The 23,142-nt window shown below is 40.1% G+C and overlaps 2 protein-coding genes across 13 annotated transcripts in view; one reads left to right on the top strand and one right to left on the bottom strand.

Moving 5' to 3' along the window:
• Positions 1-6,476: 6,476 nt before the first annotated feature.
• SENP8 (SUMO peptidase family member, NEDD8 specific) lies at positions 6,477-21,397 on the bottom strand. The gene is made up of 2 exons (XM_026478443.4): positions 21,222-21,397; positions 6,477-8,216 (listed from the first exon to the last, which is right to left on the bottom strand). The coding sequence occupies exon 2, from the start codon at positions 8,178-8,180 to the stop codon at positions 7,542-7,544; it is 639 nt and encodes a 212-aa protein (XP_026334228.1). The 5' UTR covers positions 8,181-8,216; positions 21,222-21,397; the 3' UTR covers positions 6,477-7,541.
• The window catches only part of MYO9A (myosin IXA), a 285,328-nt gene continuing 279,588 nt past the window's right edge, over positions 17,403-23,142 (top strand). For 7 of the 12 annotated variants that reach the window (XM_057303768.1, XM_057303770.1, XM_044391961.3 and 4 more), the window contains exon 1: positions 21,583-22,006. The gene's annotated coding sequence lies outside the window, so the exon portion shown is untranslated. Of the gene's footprint in view, positions 21,381-21,454; positions 21,529-21,582; positions 22,007-23,142 lie in introns of those variants that run through there. The other 5 variants (XM_057303771.1, XM_057303769.1, XM_048221939.2 and 2 more) reach the window with 2 other exon arrangements.

Below are 23,142 nucleotides of genomic sequence, written 5' to 3'. Positions count from 1 at the left end.
TAAGGGTCATTCTCTCAATACATAAATGGCCCCAGTCCCATTTCCACTGTGGGAAGTCCTGAGACTTCAATTTCCCTGTTTCCAAGTTGCTTCTCTATCTCCTGGGTCAGACCATGATGTAGCCTGCTTGTCCTTTGGCTATTGCCCTCTTGCCCATCATGTGCCTGTCCTCTTCCTTCATTCCTCCAAATGACCCACCACCAAGATGGTTGGGTGTATCCAAATTGCACACAAGGTTTAGAGTTAATGGCAGGCTATAGCACAAAGCAGAAAACAACTTCAAAGTCATACATGACTGCTTACAGAAATGGAAAGCCATTCTCCACTATCTTGGGAAACTTCTCACTGGCCATCTCCAGCAGGCCCCTGCCTCCTGCTATGTTTCTGGTGGGCATCCCATCTTAGTTTTCATCAATCTCCCTCCACTTCTTTCTTACCTAGGCCTCATTCTCTTTTTCTAGGGCATCCAATGAAAATTCAAATTTCTTTCATTTTGTTGTTTGGAGTAACAGATCTTCCTTTGTACCCCCTCCCCCACTCGAGCCAACCCCAGGGAGTTGACTTTTCTTTAGATATTTACCTCAACAAACAATAAACTTTCTAGAAATACATTATGCCATATTCCTGAAATCAGAGAGGTTATTCCTTTTGAGAAAATAAAACAGAAAAAACCACGATCACTAGCAAACATTATGGCGGTTAAGAGTACAGTTCTGGAATCAGTACATCTACATTTAAACCCTAGCAAGTTACTTAACTCGGGTGATGCCTTAGTTTTCTCATTTCTAAAAGGGAGCTAGTATCTACTGTACAGTTTTATGGTGATTATTAATGGGAAAATTCGTATCAAATCCTTTGAAGTCCCTGGCACATAGAAGGAGCTCAATAAAAGTTATTATCTTTTAAACTTCGTGAGATAAGTTTAAACAAGCATAAAACCCAATGTTGGTAGGGCTACATGGAATTCGATTAAGGTTTTGTATTATATATTGCATATAATACATAGCATATATATATATATATATGAAGATTTTATTTATGTATTTTAGAGAGAGAGAGGGCACAGCAGGGGGAGGGGCAGAGAGAGAGGGAGAGGGAGAGAATCTCAAAAGGGAGAAAATCACGCAGGGCTCAATCTCACGGCAATCATGACCTGGGCCGAAACCAAGTCAGACGCTTTACTGACTATATAATACTTTACTGTATTATATATTCTTAATGGTACTGTACATTGATTCTTTCTTTTGAGAACTCTCTGAAAGGATAGAAACTGCTCCTATGCTTTGGTGTCCTAATTCCACTCTTATATTCCTCGAGGAGATAATTTGAAATGAAAAAGTTATTTATGAATAGTGTTTGTAGCACTGTTACGCATAGCAACATCAGAACTAACCAAAAAGCCTAGCAGTGGGGAAATGGCTAAGAAAATCATGACCTATTAACTTGAAGTAATCCCATGTTGCCTTTAAATATAACAAGTAGACAATGATTTAGGTGGAGATTTGTAAAAAAGCAGAATTAAAACTGCTTACACATGGGGCGCCTGGCTGGCTCAGCCAGTAGAGCATGCAAATTTTGTTCTCGGGGTCGTGAGTTCAAGCCCAATGTTGGATGTAGAGTTTACTTAGAAAAAAAAAAAAGGAAAGAAGTGCTTACACAGGGATTACAACTATGTAAAATGTGAAAATCTCAAATCAGCAAATAAACTGAAGAGATGTCCATATTAGAGTTACATGTTTTGTGAGTTTCTTATTTTCTGTCAGGTTGCTTAAGTTCATCAACCTCCCTTCCCCCACGATAGCTTGCTCTTATGCAAGCATGAAATGTTATGCTGACAACATGGCATTTTGATTCCTGCTGCAATGCCACGGAGGGATGATGGGCTCTTTCTGATAAATTGCCTCTATATTTGCATCTTTTCATTCAACAAATAACAACCAGTGTCTATGCGCCAGGCACTATATTAAGCAGCAGGGATTCGATGATGAACAAATCAGACATGGTCCCTAGCCTCCAGGGCATTTACAGTTTAGAGGGAAGAGAGATTTAACACCAAAAATTATATGGGATTTGGGCACACAGAAAGCAAATTAGTCTGCTGCATCGGGGAAGATTACCCTGAGGAAGAGATTACACAGGAGCTTCCCTGATGAAGAGTGTGTGGGAATTAGAGGGGGAGAGATTAGGTGGGAAGGCTTTAAGGGAAGAAAAGAATGGGTTGGGTTAGAGGAACTACACAAATTCTGCAGAGCTGGAGCGCAGCAAACTAAGGCAAGGGTGGTCTAGTCATAGAGACGTAGGAAAAGCAGGAAGGAGCCAGATTACGCTGAGCTTTAAGATATTGGCAGAATATAAAATGGACTGAGGGGTGGAGAGTATGCATGAATACTGGAAGACTACCCGGGAAGCTATTGTGGCAGTCAGATGAGAGCTGATGGTCGTTTGGACTACAGCGGTGGCACTGATGATAGAGAAACACAAATTTAAAGGATATTTAAGATGTGCAACAAACACGATTAGGAGATTGATAGATGTGGAATGTGTGAGAAAGAGACAAGTCAAGGATGGCTCCCAGATTTCTGGCTAGAACTTGGTGGGCATTGGTGTCATTTCTTGAGATCGGGAATACTGACAAAGCAGGTCTGATGATGGGGGAAGAGGAGTTGAGCCTTAGGATCTGTTGGGTTTGAGTTGCTTATGAACTATCCAAGGGAAGATGTCTAGTAAAAGGATATACAGGTAGAATTTTGGAAGACTTCAGGAGAGAAGTACAGGTCAGAAGTGTCCAGATTTATCATTGGCCTGGGGGATGGCTGGGAGAGCCTAGGAAGTGTGTACAGAATGGGAAGAGGGCTTTTGGGACAAAACCCTGAGAATCTCTATGAAGTTGAGAAGAAACTGGCAAATAAGAAAGAGTGGTCAGAGATGTACTAGGAAAACTAGGTATCACATCAATTAAAGGAAGAGTGGTTTGAAAAGGAAGGTTTAACCTTGCTAGGAAGACTAGTAAAACAAGAACCATAAGCGATCTTACTGAGCATTTTTTGTACAGTGGTGGAGCAGAATCTAGATTAAAGTGGGTTGAGAAGTGGGAGGGAGGTGAGAAATTGTGACACTTTAGATTTGGCTGTTAAAAAGGAGGAAAGCAAAAGGTCAATAGCTAGAGGAAGACATGAGATCATGCTTCTATTTATTTTTAAGGATGGAGAGATTTAATACATCTATACATCTAGATGCTGAAGGGAAGGAGCCAGCAGAGAAAGCAGATGATGGTGATGATGATGGTGTGTGTTGTGTGTGTGTGTGTGTGTGTGTGTGTGTGTGTATGTGTGTGTGTTGTTTGCACAAGGTCCAGTCCATAGGTTAAGGGATTAGCCTTTTGCTAGGAGGGTCATTGCAACAGGAGTGAAGAATGCTCAAAAATGGGTACAGGTACAGGTAGGTTTGTAGATTTGGGGTCAGCAAAGTTGGAGGAGTTCACGATAGTCCCTATTTTCTCTCTGAAGTTGCAGAGTGCAGGAGGAGGTAAGGGCTTTGCAGGTTTGAGGAGTGAAGATTGAGATAGCAGCAGTGGAGAGCCGGCTATGAGCCAGCTAGCAAAGCACAACCCATTGTAGAAAACCTCTCCAGCCTGTGTCATGGGGAGAGGGTTTTCTTCCAAATACAGGATGCTTCATTTGGGTGCACAGAGGGAAAAGAGCCATGAAGTAATTCTCTTGTCTTTTAACACAAACTGCAGGATCTAAGATTAATTTTATCCAGATTACTGGTAACTCCTACTACTGACAGCGAAATTGGCTACCATTTCCTCTGACAATCTGATATGTTCGTTCTACCCTGCCTGCAAAAACTTCGTTTACATGCATTTAGCACCTGATCTTGCCTCAGAGGATTTTGTTTGTCTCATTTCCCCTGCTTTTGCACGAAGTGCTGCATCTGTGCTTAGTTTCATCTATATGAAACGAAATTCCTTTAAGTCCTCTCTTTTTTATGAGATTCCCCAGGCTACTGCTCTTGTTCTACTTCCCAACTTTCATATACGAGGAATCTGAAAGGAAGTACAATGTAGGGCTTTTAAAATACGTTGGATCAGTAGATCAATGTCAGGAGCTGATCCAGGTATGACCTAATATATAAAACAAAGCCAGTTATTACAGAGGTTCTGCTACCTAGCAGTCAATTGAGATGACAATTTCTCACTATTGCTTTCTCTGATAGGCTGGCTGAATTTATGAAATTTATAAGGTGAGGTGAGATTATTTAAAATATTCGAGCAAGGAGTTCTGGCCACCATTTCTGGGAGAGGGAGAAAGGAATAGGTGGAGAGTGTGAGGAGAGAGCTGGAGGCCCTGCATGTGAGTCTTGGCCCTGTCACTCAATCATGTGACTGAGCTTCTGAGCTGGTTTCTTATCTATGAAGAGAATAATGATAGCTGGCAAAACATGACAATTAAATGAGATTATATAATTATATTAATATGTAGTAACACATATAAAGTAACTTGGACATTATAAAGTGATACAAAGATTAGTTGTTGCCATTTGTAAGGATTGTAATCCTTGAATAGTTTTCTCTTTTGTACATAATAGAATTAATCAGGCTATTTTTTACACAGCTGTTTAGTCGCGATATAAAAACTAAGTTTTCAAACTTGTTGCTAATTTAAAATGGAACTGGGTAGTGAGACAGAATGGGAATAGGTTACAGTGTATGCTTTACATATAATATCTAATCCTTATAGTACCTGCTTAAACAGACTACTACTTTGATTTCGCAGATGAGCTCCTCAATTTGAAACCTGTCTGAGGCTATACATTTATGACAGGTAGGGCTTGAATTTGATTAACACGTTCATGCTCTTTCCCACACCCACAACATGTCAATTTCTGTATTTTCTCCTTTTCTATTTTAAGTGATGAGAGAAAAAACTTAAATAACCATGTGACTGAGAAATTCTACTTTGTCATTTCAATAAAATAGTATTAAAACATATGGTCAATATGGAAATAATAAAGATTACAGTAAAAACAATAAGGTACGTATCAGAAATATAATCCATTTGTGATTTGTAAATTTTTCTGACCCAATTAGGACTAGTGAATATAAACTTTAATAGCTATCTAGACAAAGGGGAGAAATATTTATGATTTGAACAGTATTAAATAGAAAGCCCAGAGTATACCCAAAACTAATGTAACTTTTTCAGCTATACTCAAATTAAAAAAAAAAAAGAAAGCCCACTGATAATTATTTTTATTTTTGACCACCATCTACAGCTGGGTTTACAAATGGCGACTTTTCCAAATTCCATGAGACACAGGTTGGATAAATCTGACTATGGTATGGAGCAATACTTCAGGGTATTTGAAAGCAGGGAAGTTCAGTATAATAATTGCTCAATCCAATTCTGAAAATCCTGCTTTCCTTTTGAATATTCTGAAGCTGAGTTTTGCAGACTGGATTCTTCTGACTCTAAGAGAAAAGGAAACACAGTACCACAAAACAGCTTTTCCCGATTTTGTATCGCGTAGCATCAGAAGTGTATGGTCAAGCAGGTGCATAACCTATGGGTATTTATAGTACCTAGGGAAATATTACAAGCAAACTCTTAGTCTCCTGTCATTTATAATGCTAACACTTAAGAAATGGCATACTCAAAAGTTTTACAGAAGATTAACGTGTGGCACAGTCCAACCATGTTATGTATTTGGAAAAGGAGACCTTACATTTTCTTTTTTTTTTTTTTTTTAAGACTTTACTAGTTTAGTTCAAAAAATAGTTTATTTCTGGGGCAACTTTTAGGGAGTCAGGAAAGATTGCTCTCATATGGATTGACTTGTAAGAGGGAGACAAACTGACATTTAAACAGACATACTTTGTGTTATCAGAAAAACTTTTCCCAGAGAGCCTTTGAGTCTTTCATAGTCTAGATACCTAAGTCAACAGTTACTGAAATATTGCCTTCTTATCTTTATCTACACGTATGGCCTCAGCAATCTATGTCACTCCTCTTGCTGTCCTTCCCTCCCTATTTCACCTCTATGGCTGATTGCGAGTTCCTAATCTTTTATTTTCCCGCTCCCATTTTTATTAGGTCTCTTTTTAATCCAAAACATACTGATTTGAAATGGAAACTTTTTTTGTAGCTTTCTTGGACTTTCAGTTTCAACTCACGTTCACTCAGCTTGCTATGTAACCTGTATTACTTACACTGTGTTTTCCCTCCCTGACTAAAAGGAACTGAGTTACTGCCTTTGCGGTTACTGAGTGGTGAGGTTATTTTGGGCCATGAGGGCTGGGGGCAAAGGTAGGCTGGGGAGGGAGGTGAAATAAATTTCACAGCTGAAACTAATCTTTGGTTTTCAAGCCTCATATGCATTGCAATCTAATTCTTGTTAGGAGTAGAATTAATGTGTGTACCCAACATATCATCTGGTTGTTAATTATTTGAAACTCAGAAAAAACACATCAATGATTTAGGAGGGAGAACATTTCTTTTTATTCTTGGTTCCATATTTAAAAAATAACATCTGCATTTTGAATAAAGTGGAAGGGTTGAGAAAGGTCACTTTTTCTGCTTTATAATCGCAAAAACAAACCAACTTTCAGTCTGCACGTTTTAGATACACTAATAGCCCTGATATCACCATGACATAACTGAAAACAATTCTGCCAGATTACGGATAGAGAGGAAAGGAAAAACTATGACTATCAGAACGCAGCAATATTTATTAGAAATAACAGGTAACCTTGGGAAATTATCAGCTATGAGTTCTAAAACCACAGAACTTTGGATATAAGGAAGGAGTGTATGCATGGCTAACAGATGAAGTGAAGAAAAGCTGTTATCAGTGCAGAGCAGCAAGTCGACCCATTCACTGCGCAAACTAAAAGGTCCAACAGCCATATACTTTAATGAAGTTACTCAAGATTCCCCCTTTCTTAAAACAGTCCAGGAATCAGATGGGGGAAGATGGGCTAACATCATCTCTATCAAATATCTGCAAAGGTTACAAAGTTAGCCAGGAAAGCCTCTGCATGGTGAATGGAAGAGATACCACAGAAATGAGTATCTGATTCTCCTAATATTTAGATCTTGAATTAGGTTAGATCTTGACCTGCTTCAAGCCAGTTGATCTCTGTGCAATAAGTTTTTTGATCCTTCTATAACGTTCTTCTTGCATTCCTCTAGGTTTCACATGTACTTCATGTCTTTAAAGATCACTGCTTTTCCTTTGGAGTAAGCCAATGTGGATAAGGGAGACAAAAAGGGAATTAATAAGTGTTAAGATAGCATGGTTTTAAGGTTTTGATACGTAACTTCAAGACACTTTCAGAGAGCACACTGCTTTCAAGTTAGGGTTAAAGTGAAACTTTCCATGTGGATGATGCAGAGGATGACGTTCTTCCAGGGAAAAATAAGAACACTAAGCTTCCCTCTACTAGGTATCTTCCCTTCAGGCACTGAGACTGCAGCCATCCAATAAATGGGGATGGGCAGAAAAAAGAGACTGCAAAAGTCACAGATATACTTTGATAGCTAGTTTTTGGCAAGTCTGGCAATGAGATCTTTCCATTCTCCTCTTTTCTTTGTGATGTATGTAGGAGTGAGTAGCTGTAACAGTGATTCTGGCTGTTGCCTAAAGAAGTTCTGACACAAGGCCTCAGTGTTACAAATCACATACATCCCACAGTCATAGCTGTTTTGTTGAGCAGGGGCTTTCTCTTCCACAAAGGCCAGTTTGTCTCCTTTTCTGCCCAAGAAAGCTTCCAGTTTCTCTGCTACCTGCTTTGCATGGACTGAGTTGCTTCTGCTATGGGAATCATAGTGAAAAAAGCTATTTTTATCTTGAACATAAACCAACAAACTCCAATGGGTTCCCCCAGCTGCCTCACTGGAATTATCATTGATGGCTAAAAATACAACTCTCTTGTTGGGGAGGTCCAGGGGTTCAAGGAACATGGCAATCTCCGCTCGGTTGCTAGTGCATTTGATGAACTGGGTAACTTCGGGGCTGATGAAGCAGACATGGTCAGAACAGTCACGAAACTGACTGTTGGCAAAGTACTCAAAGGCAAATCCAATGATATGGTCATTGAGCCAGCTTGGAGGATCCAACAGTGAGACATCTGATTGCCGCAGTAGACTGTCCATGTAACTCAAGACTACAGGGTCCATCTTGTACTGACCAGGGTTGATCAGAAATTCCAGAAGCTGAAGGAGAGGCAGAAGATAATATTTACTGTTCAATATGATACCTGGGTGTAAAATGAGGGTCATAAAATAGGAGCTACTCTCATAGGGTTTTGGTAAAGCTTAAATATAATTGAAAAGTGTTCAGCAACAACGCCTGGCCAAGAATAAACATTCAAGAGACCATAACTTACGTGCTGTATATTAACAATTAGTTAGAATGAAAACTTTGGAAATTTTTCATGCTGAAACAATGGGCATGAATTTGCAACTTTCTCTTTAGGTGCAAAATTTTGTTAAAATTATAACAAACATTTATGAAACTTCCTAGCACTAACCATATACTTCTTTGGCCCTTTATGCATGATAATAATGGTAAGTTATTTTTACATTAAAGTGAATTTTCAAAGAGTCTAAAGAAAAATGTTGCTCATTAACAAAGGAAATAGCTTCCATTTCAACATTAATTTTCAAGAGATAAGATAAAAATATTGCTTCCTCATTCCATAATGGAAAGTGACAGTGATTAGAGTCGTAGTTAAAAGGAACTACAATTTCAAGAACAGAAAATGTGAGAGTAACACAAATGAAAACCATTCCTGGTTCTGCCCAAGTTGTGAGCATGAGTGATATAATATGTCCTAGTCCATTTCCCATCTTTAACCTCAAGTGGTAAGATAAAGACTATGTAATGTTTATAATATAAATTAGGGGAACGTGGGTGGCTCAGGTGGTTAAGCATCTGCCTTCAGCTCAGGTCATGATCTCCAGGTCCTGGGACTGAGCCCCGTGTCGGGCTCCCAGCTCAAAGGGGAATCTGCTTTTCCCTCTCCCTCTGCCTCTCCCCTTGCTTGTGCTCTCTCTCGCAAATAAATAAATAAATCTTTAAAATATATATATATATATATATATATATATATATATATATATATATATATGTTAGAAATTCTTTTGTAAATTGAAAGGTAGTTAGGCACAGCAATCAAGAGACCTGGATCTAGCCCTCACTCCTATCACAAAATTTAAATGACATTGTCCTTGCTTTTGTTGTCTATAAAAAGGGTATACATCTGCTTTACATGCCTCAGTGAACTGTAGAAAAGGCCAAATAGTTTTACTCGAAGGTACTAAAAGAATATAAAATGTTGTGCCAATAGTATTTATATTACTGATTGATATTAGTAAGGTGATCAGAAAATCTAGACCAATGAAAGCAAATGAGGTTTGGAAACAAACATCTATTCCTATTATCTTGTCCCAACAAAAGCATGACTAAATTTAGAGTAGAGCAAGACAAATTATATGGTAAGATATTAACTCATGATCACCCAAAGTAAGGTGCTAACAAAGACAAGAAGTCTGATCAGTGTGGAAGGTAACATAATATTTGAGGAAAAGAAAGTTAACTGCTATTCATGACCTGGCAGCATTACAACATCACTACAAATCACAAAACAATAAACAGTCACATGCAGATAGAGAGTACAAAACAAAGCATATTGTAAGAAAATGTAACCATTTCTGTTAAAGACTGGGCTAGAATAATCAATTTAATCAGTTCTGGCCATTAGACCAGGTTTCTACCACCTTATTACACTACTAAAAAAATAAAATTTTGTGGCACAACCATTTTCCTGTAATCAAAACCCTGCAAAAACCTGTAAGAAAAGTAAATGTACCCCTCAAGAGAAAAAGCCTAAAGTAAATGAGGTAACTAAGAATCACCAAAGATGGTTTTATGTGCATACAGTCTATCATAATCTGAACTATCCCAGAAACAATATAAGGCTGTTTATGAGAAAAGAAATATACATATTAATATAGATATACAAAATAAGATGGCATGAATTAAGATTTTCTTAAGAAGCGAGAATAACTTCAGCAGAGACATCAACTAGAGCCAGGAACAAAGTTAACGAGGCATAGAGCACATTTGCTATGGGTGGGCCACAAATTTGGCTGTAAGCTTTTTGGCAGCTAACCAGAGAGCGTTAAGTTAAACATTCACAATGTCCATAAGGTAAAAACAAAGCAATTGCTCAGAAGAGGTAAAAGCAGTCTTTGTATTAAGGTTAGACAGTTTTCTTTCAAGAAATTTTCATAAAAGACAGAGTGTATCATAATGAATAATGTCCCACAATATTTTTATAATAGATGAAGTAGTTTCAGAGAATTGTTTCTTATAATGATCCTTCATATCCCGCCTGATGGCGAGTGAATAAACAGCAATCTAGTAAAAGCAAGTCTATGGAGGCTAGGTCCTCAGCTTGCTGCTGACCTGACTTAAGAGTAAATGAATATGAAAAGGGAATGACTGCTTGTGAATCAATCTAGTCTCCCTCAATCTCTCCCCATGCTTTCAATGAATACTATGTAGTGGTAAGTGCCAGACTGTACTGCCTGGCAAACACTTGGAGACCTACTCTCTAATTGTCAGCTGAAATCAGACCCACATCTTAACAGCCAAACCAACTAGGGATAGAAGTCTACAAGGAGAAGAGTGCCTGAAAAGACAGGCATCTCATCTGGGAGGGAGTAACCAAAGTGGTCAAGATTTCCTTCAAAAAGTTTGTGTTTTGTTTGATTTTGAAAATATCCAAAATACAGACGATGGGTCAATCAAGGATCTGGCTCTATTCCACTGGATGGAATGACTGCATGACTGCAGTAGTTTAACCCCAACAATCCTAAAGCAAATGGAACCAAACTAGCCTTTGGCCAAACCATCATTAGCCAAGAAAAACTCTAAACTTCACATCTGAAGACTAGAATTTTAGACTCAGTTCTGTTATTCATTGGCCATGTGATCATAAATAAGCTAATTTTTTTAAGCCTCAGTATCCTCTTCTGTAAAGTGAGTATATTAATACATGACCTTTATCATAGAGTATTTGTCAATATAAAATGAAGAAACATTGATAACTAAGATTTTTAAAAATATAACATAAAGTAGTATTTAGTATTTCCAGACATCCACTGTGTCATGAAGAAATTTATATCCCAATAACTGGTAACTGTGATGTCTTTCATTTAACAAATGTTTATTGAGTGTTTCTTCTGTGCTAGGGGTTGGAAATACAGAATGGGAATGAAATAGTCATAGTTCCTACTCTGACTGAGTTTAAGCCTATTATGTTATAATGAAGACATCATAAATATACAATTCTTTTAGTCAGTAAACACCTAGGGAAAACCTAATTTTTTAAAAAAGATTTTATTATTTGAGAGAGAGAGAGAGATATCATGAGCAGGAGGTAGGGGCAGAGGGAGAGGCAGACCCCCGGCTGAGCAGGGAGCCTGATGTGGGACTTGATCCCAGGACCCTGGGATCATGACCTGCACCGAAGGCAGATGCTTAACCGACTGAGCCACCCAGGCGCCCCTGAGTACCTAATATTAGCTATTGTGGGAGTTACCAAGATGTACAAGGTTGCTTATAGTCAATGAGATAAGAAACCCACAAGGGGCAGAAGTAAAATATATGGAAATTCAGAAGAGGGAACAATCACCCTTGGCTAAGAGGGTGAAAGTGAAGGAGAGCTGAGATCAGGAATGACTTCAAGGAGAAAGTGATATAAGATTGGGCTCTTGAAAGGCAAGTAGAGTTGGATGCATGGAGAAGGGCATTAAGAAGGTGAGAGAGGCAAGGGAAGTGCCTTTAGAAGGATGGTCCAGGGGCGCCTGGGTGGCTCAGTCGTTAAGCGTCTGCCTTCGGCTCAGGGCGTGATCTCAGGGTCCTGGGATCGAGCCCCGCGTTGGGCTCTCTGCTCTGCTGGGAGCCTGCTTCTTCCTCTCCCACTCCCCCTGCTTGTGTTCCCTCTCCTGCTGGCTGTCTCTGTCAAATAAATAAAATCTTAAAAAAAAAAAAAAAAAAAAAAAAAAGAAGGGTGGTCCAGTCTGGCTGGAATGAAGTAAGAGTAAGGGTACAGGTGAGGGTAGCGGAAGATTAATAGAAGCTAAATGGTAACAGACTGAAGTCCAGGTGAAAGAGTTTGGAATTTATACTGGAGGAGATGGGAAGCCATTACGGCAAGGCTGGTGCTTTAGGAAGTTTACTAATTCAGCTATGGTACTAGGATTAATTGGTAGGGAGAGAATTTGGAGGAAGAGATCAAGTAGATTTTTATTGAAAGTGAAGGTATAGGAGGAAATGACCTAAATCAGGCAAAACAGTAATAGAAATGGGGAGTCAAGGAGGAAAAGGTACTGTAGACAGAGACTCAGTAAGTGATCAGAGAATAGTGGATAAGAGAGAAGAATAAGGAAATGGTCGGTGGGTTTTAGTTGGGGTGACTGAAAGGATGATGATCCCATTATTAATGGGGTAGGGGAAAGGGAGACAGAAAGGGACATAGCAAAAGAACCAAGAACCATTCTAGGGATATTTCCTTTCTATATAGTGAGCACTAAGCTTGGTATATCTGAGGTACAGTAAATGTTTGCGAGATGACTGAAACACTTCAAAAAAGGAGTCAGAACATACAGACTGGGGACAACAAGATAAATAAGTTCTCTTAAGATGTTTGTACTCTCTTTCACATCCCCATTTTTGCTTTGGTTTTGTGTTTTTTCTGTTGTCTTCTGTTAACAGTGAATTCCTTCAGAAATAAGACCTACGTACTTGGTCTTGGTGGCTGGTAAGGAAATTGGGGAGTGAACTGGGGAGACAATAACCTCCTAATTCTATTTGTAAAGTCCTACATATTATACTATAGTTTTATGTTTTGGGGCTAGGAGGCTTTGGGTCCAGGCTCTGACTTTGCCACTTGCCTATCTATGTGACTCTGGGCAAGTTATTTATTCTTGAAAGGCCTCATTTTCCTCATCTGTAAAATGAGGTAATAAAAACACCTGCCTCACAGGGTTGTAACACAAAGTAAAAACATGAGTGAAAACACTCAGCTGTCATCTGATATACATCAGGCTCTCAAAAAGAGTTTTCTTCCCTGCTCCCTATATTTGGGGTTGTAATAATGGGACTCAGAAATTTCTTTTTTTTTTCCTTTAGATTTTATTTATTTATTTGAGAGAGAAAGAGAGACAGAGAGACAGAGAGAGAGAGAACAGGCAGGCAGAGGGAGAGGGGGAAGCAGGCTCCCTGTGGAGGAGGGAGCCTGACACGGGGCTCGATCCCAGTACACTGGGATCATGACCTGAGCTGAAGGCAGACGCTTAACCGACTGAGCCCCCCAGATGCCCCATTAATTTCTTGAAAATAAAGCATGTTTGGGGCGCCTGGGTAGTGCAGTCGTTAAGCGTCTGCCTTTGGCTCAGGGCGTGATCCCGGCGTTCCGGGATAGAGTCCCACATCAGGCTCCTCCACTGGGAGCCTGCTCCTTCCTCTCCCACTCCCCTGCTGTGTTCCCTCTCTCGCTGGCTGTCTCTCTGTCAAATAAATAAATAAAATCTTAAAAAAAAGAAAAAAGAAAATAAAGCATGTTTGTCTTTTTTATAAAGCCACAAAGTCATAAAGGATAGACCTAGCTAGGGCATGACTCTGCTCTGTGCTTTACCTTTGGCATAAGAAGAGTGAATGCTAACTCCAGAGAAAATTGTTCTCTTCACCTGAAAGCGATGATGTTAATGTGTTGTCAGTATACACAAGTCCTGCAATTACAATTTATTTGAATTGAAACCATAGCATAGAACATTTCCTAAACAAAGCTTTAATTTTAACAAAAGGAGGAGACTACTTTTTCATATTAATCTTAAAATCCTTAAACCCAAGTATATCACTTGAATATTTGTTATAAAAAACAAGGTAATTACATAAAAGGTAATAAAAACCACCTTAAAGGGAAAATTTGTTATTCAATAGGAGCCAACTTGATTACCTGCTGATTCAGTAGAAAAAAACACTAACTAGGTTGGGAGTCAGTTTCAATGAACTATGTTCTAAAGGAGTGCTGTCCAATAGTACTTTTGGTGATTATGGAAATGTTCCTTATTGGCAATATCCAAAACAGTAGTCACTTGCCACATGTGGCTACTAAGCACTTGAAATGTGGCTAGTGTGAACTAAATATTTAATCTTAATTAACTTAAATTTAAATATCTACACGTGGCTGTTGGCTACTATTTTGGACTGCACAGTTCCACAGATTTCATAGCTCTTTCTTGAAAGAAAAAAAATAAGATTATATGACTAAATAAGTTAGGGAAATGCTGCATCCTAAAACTCCTTATTGGAGATTCACAAGGCACACAAGCATATTAGAGGCTAGAAGTTCTGCAATAAAAGTAACTTTTCTTGGTCTTATTTTTTCCCCCAAACTCATTTGACCATGAGGCACTTTTTTTTTTTTTTTTTTTTTTTACCAGAATATCTCTTGATACCTTATTGTCTGTGCAGTGAAGTTTAGGATATGCTTGCTGAGTTATTTAATAAATGGCACTGTGAAAACTGTTACACATTTGATAAAAAAAGAAGTTAGATCTCTACCTCATACCTTATATCAAATTATATTTTAGGTGGAATAAAATTAAAATGTTAAGAAAGGAAACAAAAATATTAGAAGGAAATGGAGCTTAGTACACTTATGTGACTGGCCAATAAACACATGTAAAGAAACTCAACACTTTACTAGTAATCAAAAGAAAGCAAGTTAAAGCAAGATTTCATTTTTTACCTATCAAATCAGCAAAGATGAGGAAAACTGATAATAACTAGCAATGCTGAGAGACCATGGGAAAACGGGCATTCTCATTGTTTATAGGAATATAAACAAATGCAAGCTTTTTGAAGGGTAATTTGCCATTATATTTTAATTCTTAAGAAAGATCTACATGTAGGTATTACACTTTCAGAAATTTATCTTAAAGGAAACATTAAGGATGTGTGCAAAAATTTAACAAGAATGTTCATCACAGCAATGTTTATAACAGAAAAACTGAAAGAATCTGAAAGTTCAAAAGAGGACTGGTAAATTTAAATAACAGGATTTCATAAAATGAAATACTTTTGGCCATTACAAAATAAAGATGTAGATACAAATTTATTGACATATTCATGATATGCTATGAAAAGGAAGTTTATATAAAAATATGTACAAGAAAAATACACAAAAATAATCAAGAATGATAGCCATTCAAAGTTTAAATATCATCTTAAAAAGAGAATTATTAGTACTTCTTTTTTCTTTCTAACTTTTGATACTGTCTGCTTTATTTTTTCACCCTTTCTTTTTATAATGAGCATATAACCAGTGAATACAGCTATTTCCATTCAGGGGAAAAAAAAGATGTACCACCTCCCACTCTTACACTGACCTAAAATATGTCTGTTTCTTCAACTCACTGGTCTCACTTCTGTCCTCTGGAAAAAAACAGAGAAAGTCTAATCTCTCTTCTATAAACCTTTAAACACAAAGATGTAAAATTAATCTTTTTACTAAAATTAGATTATGTCCAATTTCTAATGTATGATTCCATTTGCGATTTCACAAAAAATAAAAATCCAAGACCAAATGTGCTTTTCATGGCAGCATAAGCAGAAATATTTTCAGGAAGGAAGTTCAAACTTTTTTTTTTTTTTTTTGGTTTCAATTTCCCCCTATTAAACATTTCCTTTTAATGCTAGCCTAAACCATCCAAAGATTTGAATAAAGTGAAATGTAAAAATTACCATCAAGATTTATATATCCCTGTTGAGGGCAGAGATTATCAGATTTTTCTCATCCCTGTTTTCTTTAGTGCTTGACAAACTGGAGAAATTTTAATAAATGTTTTTCCTGAACAAAATACAGAAGTAAAATGCATTTTGAAAAACTCCTAAAAACAAAATTGTTATAACATAGGAAGAGCTCTCAATTTCATAAACTATTTATAAATTTGAACAATATTCCTCTGACATCAATATTTTAGACGTAGAGGAATTCAGCTCTCAAAGTAGAAAAACTACTTGATATGGTGATGATGCCTGTTAACTCTACTACCATAAATTCCATTTGGTCCTGCCTTGGGCCAGGGAGATAAACTAGGTGACTATTTAGGATTTCTTCTAGAACCAAGGTTCTCTATTTACTGCTCTGTTACTAGGTATGGCTATCAAGGGCTAAAGTGTCATTGAGCGTGAAAAGAATTTTATTCTCAGTCTATCATTTCTAACTCAAAGGTTCTATTTATAATTGTACCACATTTTCTTCATATAAACCTGATGTAAATACCAGCCTTTTCTTAAACTGTGCTTTGCTGAGAATTTTCTGAGAAAGACTTTATACAATTGCAAAATTTAAAATACCTGGGGTTGTTAAGACAGTGTGTGGGGAGGCCAATAGGTTCAATGAGAGGTCTGAGTAAGATAATTTTTTATAAAGGAGTGGACAGATTTTTATCATATGCATTAACAAATTAAAGCTAATAAAGTGTGATCAAGCTAAAGTTATAATCTGCCTGATTTCAAAAATAACTATTGTGTTCAGCATACAGTAGCTGTATGCAAACATAGTTTGAAAGAGTATGAAAAACCCATCATCTTTTTTTTTTTTTTTTAAAGATTTTATTTATTTATTTGACAGAGAGAGACAGCCAGCGAGAGGGGGAACATAAGAAGGGGGAGTGGGAGAGGAAGAAGCAGGCTCCCAGCGGAAGAACCTGATGTAGGGCTCGATCCCAGAACACCGGGATCACGCCCTGAGCCGAAGGCAGACGCTTAACGACTGCGCCACCCAGGCACCCCAAAACCCATCATCTTTTAATCTTACTTGTCCTATAGATTTCAAAGCCTTGTAAATCATTTTTTCATAAATAGTTAAGAGGTAAATTGTTATTATAAACTCCTAATTAACGGATTTCAAAAACATGGCTGGCACATAGTAGGGGCTCAATAAATATTTAATGAATGAAATAATGAATTTATGCTTTACTGTATTGTGCTCATAGGAAAACAAGATCTGAAGTGGCCCAATTACACGTAAGGAATTTTGTTGTAGCAATTGGCCTTTAAATGTTGATTAACACAAATATTTGTGAGTTATCTGACCAAGCCTGAATTATATATTATTAAGTAGGGCTAAACATTTCTAGCAACTATTTATTTTAGCTGCTAACGTAAACTGCCAAGTTGCTACGATAAATAGTAGTGAGAATATTAGAGCCAACTAAGGCCAAAAATCCCAAAGCTATTGTTTTGAAGGAACTGAACCTACACGGTACTCTGAGAGAGTATTTATTCATTGGCCATAAGGGAAGGAAGGCCTCAAGGTTTTTTTTTTTTGTTTTTTTTTTAAGATTTTATTTATTTGAGAGAGAGACAGAGATAGTGACAGAGATAGTGAGAGAGAGCATTAGCGGGGAGGAGAGGTCGAAGCAGGCTCCCCTCTGAGCAGGGAGACCAATGAGGGGCTCGATCGCAGCACCCTGGGTCATGACCTGAGCCGAAGGCAGACACTTAACCGACTGAGCCACCCAAGTACCCCGGAAGGCCTCAAGTTTTTAAACCTATAACCTAAATGCTCAAAAATAATAATTGTAATTGGGACAATTTTTTTCAGTTTCAGGACTGTGGTCTAGTGCTTTTCTAACAGATGAAGGTGTGGAAGGGGTAGCCATTTATTTGGAAGCCAGAGAAAGGAAATTTCAGAGATCTTTTGTAAGTAATAAAGATTCTTAAAAGTTTCAAGTACTCTTGCTGCATAGACTTGTTTCCCCATTCCCCTAAAAAGAAGACAGATAGATGAACCTCAACCTCTATATAAACTTGATTCTCAGTCTCTATTGAACCATATCACTACCCAAATGGTCTCCAGTAGTTAGATGGACAAAATCAATATAGGCTAACCATGCTGAAGAAGCTAGCCCCTTAGAGGAATGGATTCAAAAAGTTAACTTTACATTACTTATTTGGATTAGTAATACTTGGACCCCATAATTAATTTTTTGAATATGTTTAACAAAGCACGTAAGTTGGGCACTAGCTGTAATCTGGGCAGTGAGTTTTGCATAGTCTGGTATTGATCAGTTTCTAAAGAGATGGGTTATCTGGGCTTTGAGGACTTCCTTTTTGTTTGCTAATGCATTTTACTCATCCAAGAGGTTTAAGGGATTGACAGAGAGCAATTTTGACCATAAAAAGTCAGAAATACAGGACCTACAGGTGTAGATGAAATTTAACCAAGGAAGGCCTTAGCAAACCTATATATATGGTAAAGCCACTGCCTGTCAGAAGTACTAACATTATCACTTATAATACAAAGGAATGGGTTAGCCTCTTGACCATGTAAAAAGCTAATTGACTTCCACACGGATCTGTACATCTCTATCGAAAGGTATGTGATTTAGTCCAATCTGTTTCTTTAATCAGTCAGACTGGGGAAACAAAGTAACTTAGCAGACCCTTTAGAGATCACTTTATAGTAAAATTTAGTTAAACAAATTTTAAATTATTTATTGGTCCAGACTCTCCATTCCTATCTTCTCTTTTGACAATCCAATCTATATATTACTGCTAGATTAATTTTTCAAACAGAACTCTAACTACATTATTCTACACCAAAAATTTTAACATCTCTTCATTATCTACCAAATTAAGTACAAATTATACCCTGGCATTCAATGATTTCCACAAAAAGAGCCCCAACATATTTTTCCCAATTTACTTCCTAGTACTACTCCTGCATATATAGCCACAAGATCAGTACTCTTGTAGGCCCAAATTATTAGGCAACAGTGGATTAGTACTGGTTGCTGGCCTTAAGTACAAGAGGAGAAGAAAATAGCCAGTTCTGTACTTCCACAGAGAGGCTGGGAAGATAACACTATTCCAGTACCTTCTGAAACAGAGATCTGATCTGTCATGCTCTTTCTTAAAACCATTACAGTCAGCTTTTTAATAAATTTACGGTCCATGGGCCAGGATGTAGTTAGAATTAAAGGTTCCATGAACTTGGACGGGGAAAAAAATTGCATCTTGATTTTTCATAATATCTAACTGAAATCTAGTGTTTTCTTCAATAAGTATAGGCAAAAATCCACAGTAGTATTAGCAGTCCCTATATCTTTGTCACCAATAGAAATATGACATTTTCATATCACACTGAAGTTGCACAGGTATCTCAAAACGTAATTTATACATCACTATTTTGAAATTACTTGCTGCCAGATGTTAATGCATAAAGCACATATATAACTATATCATACACTTGTTTAAGTATTTTTAAAACTCTCAATAAAATTGATTTTGTTTCTGTATTTTATTTTCATATTTGAAAACATTCTGAGATAGGGTCCATAGGCCAGGTTGCCAAAGAAGTCCATGGTGTAAAAAAAGGTTATTTTATTTTTATCTCTGTTTTTTATACCTATTAATTTCTTATAATAGATAATCTAAACACTTTAGCATGGAATTCAAGGCTCCTCTAATCTGTTCACACCCACTTTATCGTCTTTATCTCTGCCCCACCCCTACTCTCCATATTAAGCCCTAGTCATACCAGACAACAGTAACTCTCTCTTATCTGGAGGCAGATACACAAGTTTTTGGATTAGCCCTAGTTAATAGACAGTAGCTACACACTGGCTTTGGCTTTGCCTTATAGAGACCTCTCTGCCTGCCAAGGGAATTGTTCTTTTAAAAGGTTTGTTTTCCCTATAGTATGAGATCTTAATAGGGCTATATCTTAACTGTTTTTATATCTCTTTCCTAACTTAAATGATTGTAAAATAACAGAAAACAGATTCTAAATTGGCAAGGCACTGTACGCAGCAATCTCTAGGGGAGTAAAGTTAGTCTTTGAATCTCAAATTGACTTAACTCTTTTTGGGGACAGAAATGAAGATGCCCTTGATTGAACCCTAAGGTTGGATCCCCAGTTCATAGATGCTGGATGGTAGGGAAAGGGAAAGAGAGCCCTGAGGTGACTTCATTAAGATTGAGGAATGAAACTGTGCTGAAGGGAAAGGCAGAAATGACGCCCTTCCCATTGCCAAGAGTAGTTATCCTAAACTTCCATCACTCTGCTCAAGCTTCTCATCCCATCCCCAACTCTCTCATCAAATGACTTCCATCTTAATGTTACAGAGACAACGCCATCAACTTCCTGCCCTTCCTTACTTGCCATCCTTTCCTTTCCTTTAGTGGTTCTCAACCTCAGCGCACATGAGGAGCTTTAAAAAATACTGATGCCTGGGCCCTAACCCCAGAGTTTGTTTAATTGGAACAACAGCACTGGTTTTATTAAAGAACAAAAACAAAAACAAAAACCAACTTCTCTGCTTATTCTAACGTGCACACAAGGTTGAGTTACTAGTGCTCTTGATGCTATAAACTAGCCGCCCTCATCCATGAATTGTCCACTTCTGGGTTCGAGGTACACTTTTATGCCTAAATCTCTCATCTTTAAAGAAAACATTCTTTCAGCCCACATTCTCGCTCCTCATCTTTCTCACCCTTTACAACGATGCTTCTTTAAAGGGTGATCTACACCTATGGTCTCCATCAACTCTATTTCCTCTTTTTACTATTACAGCCAATACTGTCTTACGCTTTTGTACCCGTCATTCTCTGTGCTTCTATCTCCTCTCATATTTCTCGACCAGCTACTGCTCAGTAGCCTTTTAACACAAGTTAGGAGTAACTCAAAGGTCACCTTGGAAAGGGTTTCCCCCAGTCCTTCCACACAATCAGGGGCCCTTCTACGCTCAGAGGGTCCTGTGCTTTTTTTGGTCATACTTTTACTTTATTACTACTGCGGATTCTCTCAACGTCTCCCACATAACACCGCACTTCAGAAAGCTGAAATTGTTTCATTTGCTTCTGACTTCCTAGAGTCTGAAGCACGAGAAAGCACTCTGTAAAAAGTCTGAGGAATGAATGGAAAGTCAGACTAGGAAACGGAGGTCGGGGGCGGGGAAATGCGAGGGGAGAGGGCGTGTGTGTGGGAAGGGGCGGGGGCTAAGCGGGGCGGAGCCGAGAACCCCGCACCAGAACGGGGGAGGGGGCAAGGATATGCTAAATCTGCGAGGGCTGAAAAGCGGCTCCCTGCCTGGACAGACCGCCTGACCAACCGAAGTGGGGAGGCGGCTTCTTACCTGCCTCGGGCCTCACCACCCCAACCAGCCTTCAGGCACCTCTGTATTGGCCGGAAAGCGAGAGCTACAGTCGCAAACCCAGAGTTTTCTACCCCAGCCTTGCGACATTTTCTCTACTGGAGTGAGATTCTGAGGCACGGTTCCGAGCTCTGCCGTAAGGTGAGGAAGAAAAGTTTGGGCGGGGCCGCCTGGGGAGGACGAATGGGGCGTGCCCGCGCAAGCGCCTGCGTTACTCTCTGGCGGCGTCACGTGCGGGGGCTGGGACAGCAGGCTGGCCGGCTCCCGCAGGCGGTAGGGGGCGTGGGAGGTAAGTGCGCGCGCGCCTGCTCTTCTGCAGCCGGAGAGTCGCGCGGGGCGGGGCCGCGTGCGCGGGGTCGGGGGCGCGCGGGCCTGAGCGGACGAGGACTCGGCGGCGGTTGGCGGTGGCTGTTGAGAGTACCGCAAGGACTGTGAGAGGCGGCGGCGGAGGCACCCGCGGCACCGGCACCGGCACCAGCAGAGGCAGCGACAGCGGCTGAGGCGGCGGTCCGACGCGTGCTCTCTGGGCGGGGTGCGGCGGGGGATGTGCCTGCCCGGGCCGGGCGGAGTCTCTCTGACAGGGCGGGGGATGCGCGGCGGCCGCTCTCCCAGACCCTGAGGCTGCTGGGCCCACCCTCCCGGAACCGTCCGACCCTCGGTGGCCTCAGTCTCTGCTGTCTCCGGCGGCCTGGCCCTGGGGCCGCGGGTGGGAGGTGGCTTCTGGCGAAGAGGAGGGGGCTGTGGTGGCCACCGCGGCGGAGCCCGAGGTAAGACCCGCCCAAGCCGCCCAGCGGCCCTGTCTCCCGGCCCGGCCCACGTCTCTGTCTCGCTCTGTGGCTCCTGCGGGGCCGCCCCGCCCCGCCCCAGCGGAGACGCCCCGCGAGCGGGTCTGCCCGGGAGCCTCCCAGACACCCGATCGCTAGCCGAGTCCCTGGTAGACCCCACCCATCGTATCTTCCATTGGCCAGACAGCATTCCGGCCCGCCAGCCCCCCGGCCGTTCTGTCACGGGCCCACCACCCCAGCACAGCCCATTAGAAATCCCCTCGGACTCTCTTAGGACTCTTAATGGAGCCTCCAGACTCCGTTACGGCCTCCCGTAAGCTGACCCGGTCACATTTCCTCCGAGACCCAGTCGCGGCTGCCCCCTAACCCATAGCGACCCCCAGCTCCACGGCAGATCCATCGCAGCCCACCCCCTTCCTGCTGACCCTTCCCTCCCAGTGTGCTCCCCGTCAGCCCTCCCCACCACTTCGGCTCTGGGGTAGGCTGTTTGGTGATGCTCTCACCTCCCAGGGGATCTGGTCAGCCCCTCTGTAGACACCATCAGACAGCAGCCTCTTGCCTAGCCCTTCCCGCGGGCTGACCTTGTTATCTTTCTCTTTTCTTTGGTTGAAAGGGCTTGCCATTAAATCCTGAAGGGATGTTTGCTTAACTTAGTGTCTCCCCCCCCCGCCCGTGGGGCTTAAGGGGACCAACTGACACCCGTGTTTGGAGGGTTTAATCTGGTGGCCGAGGAGGGAGGGACAGGGAAGAGTGTGGAAGCCCAGGGTAGAAGGTGTGTGTGCTAAGAGAATGTCACACAACCTGCCTCTCATCTTGTCTCTTCTGTAGAATGTGTGACATTTAGGGACCTCTGTAAGGATTAAATCACATTACACTAAGGGATGTGACAGTGTCTCCATGTCATATCATTTGCTTCACCTTCCTGTAGATTTTTACGCCTTTTTTTCTCTATTTTTGAATGATACCGGGAGATTGTTTTTTATAATGTGTTATTTTGAATTTGCTGGAAAAATAAGTTCTGTAGGTTTCCTTAATCCCTGAAGATTTTAATGTCAATTTAATAATAAATTTCTGCTCCTTGGTGCGGCTGTCTTGCTCTTCTAAGGAGCAAGTACAGT

The sequence above is a fragment of the Ursus arctos genome, unplaced genomic scaffold, assembly GCF_023065955.2.
Source record: "Ursus arctos isolate Adak ecotype North America unplaced genomic scaffold, UrsArc2.0 scaffold_28, whole genome shotgun sequence".
In the NCBI taxonomy this organism is placed as follows: domain Eukaryota; kingdom Metazoa; phylum Chordata; class Mammalia; order Carnivora; family Ursidae; genus Ursus; species Ursus arctos.
Note: the sequence above shows the minus strand (reverse complement) of the source record. Positions and strands in the feature narration are given on the sequence as shown.

What these genes read in the sequence shown, in the direction of transcription:
- SENP8 (XM_026478443.4), bottom strand. Translation starts at nt 8,180, where the DNA reads ATGGACCCTGTAGTCTTGAGTTACATGGACAGTCTACTGCGGCAATCA.